Source organism: Neophocaena asiaeorientalis, unplaced genomic scaffold (assembly GCF_003031525.2).
Source record: "Neophocaena asiaeorientalis asiaeorientalis breed wild unplaced genomic scaffold, Neophocaena_asiaeorientalis_V1.1 scaffold43, whole genome shotgun sequence".
NCBI lineage: Eukaryota > Metazoa > Chordata > Mammalia > Artiodactyla > Phocoenidae > Neophocaena > Neophocaena asiaeorientalis.
Window position 1 is genome coordinate 13,612,493 of NW_020173674.1, and position 8,967 is coordinate 13,621,459.

Genomic DNA, 8,967 nt, shown 5'->3' on the forward strand with positions numbered 1-8,967 from the left:
TGGGCTCGCTGTTTGCTCCCAGCTCTGATACAGTGCCTGCCTGGCACACAGTGGGTGCTCAAGAAGTGTGTGGAATGAGTGAATTGAGGAGAGGCAAGGCCCTGCCTCTGAGCTTGGTCTGTGCTGCACTATTTGGGGAGCCCATGGCTCTGCCTCTGACCACTGAGAACGGTTGCCTGGACCTTTTTGTTGTCTGGTGAAGATGACAGACCAGCTGGGCCAGGGAAGAACAAATGTGAAAAGGGAAGGAAAGGGTGCCCCCTGAGGTCAGGAAGGGCAGCTCCTCCTCTGATGCAATCTGGCTTCCCTCTTCTGGGCAGTGAAACCCCCAGAACTGGGCATTATGGGAAGTTACTGATCCCATTCTGGCCTCTGTATCCAGAACGTACCTTAGAACTTGCCAAGGAAATGATCTCATGTCAACACTAAATCAGTTTACCATTTTTCAGAGACAAAAAGAAATGCTTTTGCTACAGGGAAGGAGACAGCAGAATTAACCCCTGTGGCCGCCACTGCTCCTGGAGCTAATAGCTTGGATCCCTAACCATGGCTGCCACTTCTCTCAGGCCCCAGTGTGTTTTCCTCTTGAAGAATGTGCTGGCTGCCTACCTTGGCTCGCAGCCTTGACTTAGAGCTCCCAAGAGACAAGCACAGCTCACAGCTCTCTAGGCTGAAGCTACCTACACCCAGCCCTGAGGAAATCGTTCGTGTATACATTTTAAACTCTTCTATCCCATCTTTCGTGAGTACTTACTTTATGTCTGGTATTGTATTAGGCGCCATGAATCCACAGGTATTGCAAAGGGAATCTGATTCAGAGATGAAGCCGTGTCTCTACCCTCAAAAATAAGTCCAGAAAGGAAACAGACATATAACTGTGTCCCCATAGCAAAAGGGTAACATGTGACCGGTTTTCAGAAGCCACCTTAAGTCTGGAACGCCTGTAGGCAGCCTGGGAGCCCTTTATTCACCCACACATTTGACAGGTAGATGCCAAGTGCAAGCCCAAAGATGAATAAAACTTAGTCCGAGACCGTCAGGAACTTAGAGCCCAGAGGGAGAGAACTCTGACGCAGAGAGGTGTGGGTCACTGTGGGGCCCAGAGCAGGAGCAGCCACTCCCAGCTGGGGACCTTGGAAGGCAGGGTGAGGGAGGTGGTACTTGTGTTGGCCCTTGTAAACAAGTGGACTTCGGATGTGGGGAAATGGGCAGGTGCGTGGCAGGTAGAACACCCACAGTGTGTGCAGGCAGGGGCGCTGGGCACACAGCAGCGCTGAGTCTCTGGGTTCAGGAAGGGGGATGGTCAGGGAAACAACTAGGACCTGACCAGAGAGGGCCCTTAAATGTCACGGTGAGAACCTTAACTACTTGAGGACTCTTGGAGCTGCTGGGTTTTAAACCGAGTATGGACTTAACCAGAACTCAGTGGATCAGAGCTGAATTAGAATGGTAATAGCAGCAGCATGGAGGCTGGGTGGAAAGGGGAGAGAGAAGCAAGAAGACCATTTAGGAAAGACAGCCACAATTGCGGTGAGAGGTGGCCAGGCCTGGAGCCACTGGCACAGTGAGAAAGGACAGGAGGTCCCAGACTCGAGTGCCAGCAGCAGGGCAGGACCTAGCTGTGACAGCTCCCCTAGGGCCCCAAGGCAGACCTGCCCCGCCCCTCAAAGTGATCTACAGGAAAAGAGCTGATAGTTCACCGGGCACAGCCCAGCCCACTGAGCTCCAATGCCAGCAGGCCGTGGGCCAGCCTACTGCATACCCCAGGCCGGGCTGGGGAGGCCCTCAGTGCATAGCGTTCTTGGAAAACTGTGGCAGTGGCAGCACAGGGAGGTCCCCATGGGCCCTCTCCAGGTAGCCCTTTTGGCTCACAGGGTAGAAGCTGTGCTGGCACCAAAGCCCTAGGTTGACCTTTCCTCTTACCCCTACCCACTGCTGAACAGCTTTTCCCTTGAGAGAAGTACTCTGAGAGCCCTTCAGGTTCTCTTTCCTTCTGCCCTGGGAGTTGGCACTGAGCTGTATGAGGGGGAAGCATGTAAGGGCAGCTTGCCTTGAGGGGTTGGAGGTGGGAGGGTAGAATTTACTAGAAAATCTGGAGAAAAGCAAGCTGGACATAAGTGAGAGCCCAGGCGGAGACCCTACTCAGTGCTGGGGGGAACTGTCTCACTGAGACCCAGAGGAAGAACTACCAGCACATGCCTGCCAAGCACTCGCAAGGAGGGAAGAGATCTAATGGGACTTCGATGCAGCTAAGCTGCAGAACTGGCTGCCTGGAAATCTAGCTCTGACAAGGTGAGCAGAGAGAAGGCACTGGACAGTGTGGGAGCAAAGAAAGTCTTGCAAAGATAGCTGTTGACAACAAGTACCCCCCCAAAAATTCAAACCTCACCATCAAAGCTGCCCAGACTGCAGAATCCCAAAGTGGCCAACAGGTAGCCAAAGGAAACAAATCCGTACATAGTTTGGTAGAGCAGCCCTGGCAGCCTGGGAGCCTTGATCATAGTTGCCCACAGGCTTGGACTGCATGTCTGCCCAGTGGGGGCTGAACACAGGCTGGAGGAAGGTCCCTCAGGGTGGGGCTCTTCCTGCAGAGTCCAGGTTATTCACAACAGCCACCATTGACTGAGCACCCGCTGTGTGTCAGGTGTGTAACGGGCATTATCTCATTCCCTCTACCCGACACCTTGCAGGTTGGATGTTTCATCCCTCTTTTGCAAGTCAGAAAATTGAGGGGTACTTCCCTGGTGGTCCAGTGGTGAAGAATCCGCCTTCCATTGCAGGGAGACACGGGTTCAATCCCTGGTCGGAGAACTGAGATCCCACATGCCATGGGGCAACTAAGCCCTGATGCCACAACTACTGAGCTCGCGTGCCTCAACAAGAGAGCCTGCGTGCCTCAACAAGAAAGCCCGCGTGCCACAACTACAGAGCCCACATGACCTGGAGCCTGCACGCCACAGCTAGAGAGAGAAAACCCGCATGCCACAGCTACAGAGAAGCCCGTGCACCACAGCTAGAGAAGCCTGCACACCGCAATGAAAGGTCCCGCGTGCCTCAACGAAGATCCTGCGTGCTTCAGCTAAGACCCAACGCAGCCAAAAAAAAGATAAAAGAAAACAGGAATGTGGGTGTCAAGGGACTTATCCTAGGTCACACAGCTAGTGAGTGGCAGAACTAAGGTCTGAGCCAAAGCCTTGTCTGCTCACAGACAAGGGAATACTCAGGCTTTTGGGGAAAGAGCAGAACCTTCTCTCTTCCTCCCTAGAGGTGCAGACTGAAGCCTCCTGCTGGGGCAGTTGGCTTCCTGTAGTGAAAAATGATGGTATCAGGCATCCAGCCCCGGGAGAACAGTATGTGGGAAATAACTTGGGAAAGTTGGTGAGTAAAGTGGGACAAGAGGAGAAGACAGAATGCCTTCTAGAGAACAGTTAAAAATCGTCTTCCTCGAGTGCTTTTAGGAAGTGACATAAACAGAACAACAATGAAGAGAGAGAGCACAGCTTTGAAACGGAGCAGAGCAGACCATTTGCCTTCTAGCCACACCCCGTGCAGTGCCCTCGCTTTCCAAAGACCAGGCAGTGCCCTGTTCCAGGGCCAGGTCTACCAGGTTACCCAAGACAGGGAGGAGCAGACACAGCCAGCTCTCTGGGCTGCCTGCATTAGCTGCATGACCAGTCTGCCTGTGGTATCCAGAGGGTTAAAACCAGACTCCCAGCTTCTGGTCCAGCCCTGCCTCTTAACCAGCTGAGCAGCCTCGGCCACCTAGGCCTCAGTTTCACCACCTGTAAAACAGAAGTACGAATTACGATTGTTTGGGGAGTCTTATCTAGTTTTCAAGTCCCTGACTTATTCTTTTTTTTTTTTTTTAATATCTTTATTGCAGTATAATTGCTTTACAATGCTGTGTTAGTTTCTGCTATTCAACAAAGTGAATCAGCTATATGTATACATACATCCCCATATCCCCTCCCTCTTGAGCCTCCCTCCCACCCTCCCTGTCCCACCCCTCTAGGTCATCCCAAAGCATCCAGCTCATCTCCCTGTGCTATGTAGCAGCTTCCCACTAGCTATTTTGCATTTGGTAGTGTATATGAAAGTCCATGCTACTCTCTCACTTCGTCCCAGCTTACCCTTCCCCCGCCCATGTCCTCAAGTCGGGTCTCTACATCTGCATCTTTATTCCTGCCCTGCCACTAGGTTCATCAGTACCATTTTTTTAGATTCCATATACGTGCTTTAGCATACAGTATTTGTTTTCCTCTTTCTGGCTTCACTCTGTATGACAGACTCTAGGTCCATCCACCTCATTACAAAGAACTCAGTTTCGTTCCTTTTTATGGCTGAGTAATATTCCATTGTATACATGTGCCACATCTTCTTTATCCATTCGACTGTCGCCTGACTGATTCTTGAAGTGAGGGATTGGCCCTCTTCTTGTTTCTGCTTTTAGCTAGAATCCCCCAGTTACTACTAGCGGTGGCCTGCCTAACTCAGAGGCCCAGGCCAGCAGTTAATTCCCTCCCTCCTGCTTTGTGCCTTCCAGGCGAGGGCTCGGAGTACGGTGCCAGCGGGGAAGACGCTCTCAGCAGGATCCAGCGGCTGATGGCGGAAGGGGGCATGACAGCCGTGGTGCAGCGGGAGCAGAGCACCACCATGGCCTCCATGGGTGGTTTTGGCAACAACATCATCGTCAGCCACCGTATTCACCGCAGCTCCCAGACGGGCACCGAGCCTGGGGTCGCGCGCGCCCCCTCGCCCCAGCCCTCCACCTCTCGGGGACTGCTCCCGGAAGCTGGGCAGCTGGCAGAGCGAGGCCTGAGCCCCCGGACAGCCTCCTGGGACCGGCCTGGTACCCCTGCGTGGGACCCACCCCAGGCAGCCCTGCCCGCCTCCTCCCCCGTCCCCCTTCCCAGCACTGAGGGACCAGCCCTGCACTGCGACCTCACCAATAACAACCACCTTCCCGATGGTGGGGGCAGCAGCCTGGGGGAGGCTGCGGGCCCCAGTGGGGAGCCACGGAACAGGTAGAGACGTGTGTGCACTGGTGCCTCCCCTCGAACCGCTGAGCAGAAACCGGACCTCACAGCTGACTGGGAACTGTATGCGCAGAAGAGCCGTGGGCTGTGGAAACAGGAAACAGGAGCAAGAGGGTGGGGGGTTGAGAGGGAGTCCGAGTCAGCCAGCATGAGGCAGTCAAAGGGGCAAGGCTTGCCTCCAGGGACTAGAACCTTCTAGGATCTGGAGCCCAGGGGAGCCACAGACTGCTGCGCTCAGTGTGAATGGAGGTGGAAATGGGTATCCCTGCCATGAACCCCCCTTTCTCCTGGAAACAAGGCTCAAGGGACTCAGCCCTGGGCAGAGAGCCCTCAGAAGGGTGAATAGTCTTCCAGATCTGGGCCAAACCATCCTGGACGGTGGCCAGTGGGCCAGCTTCTCGCTGTTCACCTGTTGTGCAGGCAGAGCCACTAGGAGCCCTAGTGCAGGAGGAGCAGCCTGGCTCCCAGAAATCAGCTCCATTTCTGAGCCTTCCAGAGCTTCAGCCTCTCTTGATCATCTTACCCCACAGAGACCACAGTCAGGGGTCAGGCCAGGCCTCCAGATTCCTGAGGACAGGGACTTCCTGCACTTAACTGTTGGGGAACAACCATGGAGTGAATGGGGCAGCCTGCTTGCCTGAGACAGGATGGGGGTCAAGGGATGGTGGGCAGGTCCTCACTCAGGAGTGGGGGGTGTAGGCTGGCCAGCCCCCAGCGCTTGTCCACCAAGCTTCTCCTTCCCCACCACCCACCAAGGCCCTCAGAGCAGCACCTGTGGGTATCAGTATTAGCTGAGCCTAGGCCAAAGCCAGCCCAAGGCTGGGGGAGGGGATGAGACTCCAGGTCAGAATGTGAGGTCTTGGTCTGTGATTTAAGGTGTTGCATGTGGAATCTTGAACTGTACATGTAGTTTCTAGTGGAGAAATTGAGGCTCTGATTATTTTGTTTTTAGTATGAAAATGTGATTTCTTTTCTGTTTGTAACTCATCATAGAAACATTGTGGTGGGAGGAGAGGGGATAGTCTGACTGCTAATGAGGGAAACACCAAAGATCTACATCATTAAAATGATGACATGCCCCTCACCAGTCTCCTCTCTGTTTGTTTCCATGGGGGTTGCGGGGGTGGGGTAGTGTTGGGGGGGCTGGGAGAGGACATTGAACTGAGCCGCCCTGGTTCTCCCAGGCACTGTTTCTGGTGCTGCTGTCCTCCTAGGTGGGGAGCCCCGTGGTGCCTCAGCAGAAGCCACTCAGGTAAGGGCTGCCACCTCTGCTTCATGCTGCGCCTGTGTGCCTTCACCTCCTGCTTCCCAGGGGCCTGCTAAGGACTGGAGCAACCTTCACAGTAACAGGTGGGTAGGTAAGAATGATCTAAGGTTGCTCGTCATGATTGCTTCCTACCCAGGATGATGGGCCTGGAGTGAAGATGTAACTGGCCAGAAAGCTGGCTCCCCTGCAGTCCTGGGAAAGCGCCCATAATGGGTGTCTGGGTGAGCCAGCAGGGAGCTTGGCCTTATCTACAGGCATCCCCCAAAGATGCCATTTGCTGGCTGCTCAGGTTTCCCTTTACTTTGTGTCAGTACAGCGGCTGAGGGGTGTGCTGTGGTCATGGGCCTTGGACACTTAGTTTTAAGTCAGTTAGAAAGCGGAAGAAGGATGTTTGACCCTGCTCTCACAGAGGCATACAGGGAAATCAGAGCCACCGCAGGGCTCTTTGCCAGCAACAAGTACTTCTTGAGTAACTTTTGTGTGCTCAACTCTGTCCCAGACACTATGGGGCATACAGAAGTATAGGTTCTGCCCCAGCGGAGGCAAAACCAAGAGATAAATGGGCAAGCAAATAATATAAAACACTGTTAAGAGTTATATGGTGAGGAACACTAGAATTTTTTGGAAAACTATTATATTACAGCACACTCTGGACTAAGACACACCAGCTGTGAGACCTTGGGCAGGCCACTTGCCTTTTCTCTTGCTTCATTTTCTCCCTCTAGGAGGCAGGGCTTGTACTCTGCAACCTCTTAAAGTTAATTCCAGCTCTGTAAGACAAGGCCTCCTTGAAGAGGTGAGGTTTGAGCTACGCATTAAAGGATGAAAAGAGTGCACTGCAATGCGTGCCCTCCACCCACATACTGCCCCCAGTGGGAGAAAGAATTCCATGGTCCAAGAGTGGGGACTATGTTGAATGTAAACCGTGTGCCAAGGATTCAGTGTTTATTATCTCTCAGTCCTTAGCACAAAACCCCTCTGAGGTGGGTACTGGTACACCCAGATCACACAACTAAATGGTGGAGCCAGGGTTTGAACCCAGATGGGACCCTGACGTATTCTGTTACTTTGAAAAAGGGGGTATGAGGAGGCTTTGTGGATGAAGTGACCTAAATTCAGTCCTGCCTGGCCTCGCCTCTGTCCTTACTGGCCAAGGATGAACCCAGCCCCTGCCTGTTGGAGGCCCCTGTCAACACATTCCGTCCCCCTACCAACCTCTTTCCTCAGAAAGCCCTTGCTGTGTGGGTAGAGCCTCCCCAGTAGGGCCTTCATGGGCCCCCTTGCATATTATGATGAGGTTATGGGGCCAGCGGGGCAGAGCTCAGCAATCCCCTTGGAGATGAGGAAATAGGTTCAGAGCAGTTCTGTGGACCCAAGATGTCTATGGACCCAGTTGGATCAAAGAGAGTACAGACTAAACCAGGTCCCCTGGTTCCTGTCTCAGCTCTCCACGTTCTGGGATTGGGGGAGGCCAAATGCCCTACACCATAGTAGGGATTTTGGAGAAACTGGAGCAGGTTTGCCTGACAGCTTCTGGAAGAATTCAAGGCAGTGGGTTGGAGACATTTCTAGTGATAAGTTTCTGTGGCTTCCAGTGGCCTTGCTTGTTTCCCCATCTTACAGTTATAAGTGTCTGGCCTCCCGGCCTGTGTGTGCACACACACACACTGTCACCCTCCTAGGAGGACCACCCTCTCCTGGACCCTAGGAGGGATGTGAAAAAGGGAAACCAGTGAGTACAGACTGTCGTCTAATTGTCATATGAACCAACCAAGCCTGTTTCCTCATGTGTGAAGTGCGAGCAAAAACAATAGGGCTTTTTCATCCTTTGGTTATGAGAATCATGGGAGCCCAGATTGTTCATGTAAAGGACCATGGCTTCTCACTGCAGCCGACTGCCAACTCCAGCCGTCGCCTTGGGGAGCGGTAGGACGCGACCTCTGCCTCATTGTTCAGCACAGAGGGCTCCACACCAAGAGCCCCAAAGGGCTGCCTCTTGCCTGAGTTCCCGCCCCTTCTCTGGCAGCTCCTGCTGCCTCCTGCACTGGTGCGGCCTCCACCTCCCCCGCACACACAGCCCCCCGCCCAACCCTTGGGGGAGGGTGGAGGAGGGGCGGGACTTGAGTTGATTTTCCAAGAGAAGAACCCATCCGTCTTAAGGTTAATTGGGTTTTTGCGCTCAGAGAGTTTGGGGTGACAGGCCCGGGCGTTGTGGGAGCGAGTCGGACCTTGACCGGCCCGAGGAAGGGCCGTCTCAGAGGGAGGCAGAAACGCTGGAGCCTGGGCAGGCGGAGCCGAAACCCCAAGGTCAGGGCAGAGGTGGAGCTCTCCGAGGTGCTGAAGCCTCCCTGCTCTCAGTCCGGCGAGCGCCCCAGCGGACCCTCCTGCTCGGTGCAGGCAAGGCCCCAAGTCCCAAGGCTCCGGCCCGCGCGGTTCCCGGACACTTCAAGAGACCAGCAGCTCGCCCTCTGGGATCTCGTTCCGGGCTCCGCTCCAGGTGACCTTGGGCACTCGGCTTTCCCGCACAAGCATCGGTGAACCTGCCCTCCAGGCCGCGGCTGGATGAGCGGCGCGTTCTTTCCCGGGGCTGGAGAAAGGGTGCGCACCCACTCCCCGGCTTGGAGCGCGGGAGCAGGGAACAGGGCGGCAGGAATGGGGGGGTGG

At 54.4% G+C, this 8,967-nt stretch overlaps 1 protein-coding gene across 15 annotated transcripts in view; it reads left to right on the forward strand.

Moving 5' to 3' along the window:
* The window catches only part of AMBRA1 (autophagy and beclin 1 regulator 1), a 173,906-nt gene extending 167,786 nt beyond the window's left edge, over positions 1 to 6,120 (forward strand). For 14 of the 15 annotated variants that reach the window (XM_024749565.1, XM_024749566.1, XM_024749561.1 and 11 more), the window contains one exon: positions 4,544 to 6,111. In XM_024749565.1, coding sequence (XP_024605333.1) covers positions 4,544 to 5,028 — 485 coding nt within the window. In that variant the 3' untranslated portion in view covers positions 5,029 to 6,111. Of the gene's footprint in view, positions 1 to 4,543 lie in introns of all 15 variants that reach the window. The other variant, XM_024749574.1, reaches the window with a different exon arrangement.
* Positions 6,121 to 8,967: the final 2,847 nt, after the last annotated feature.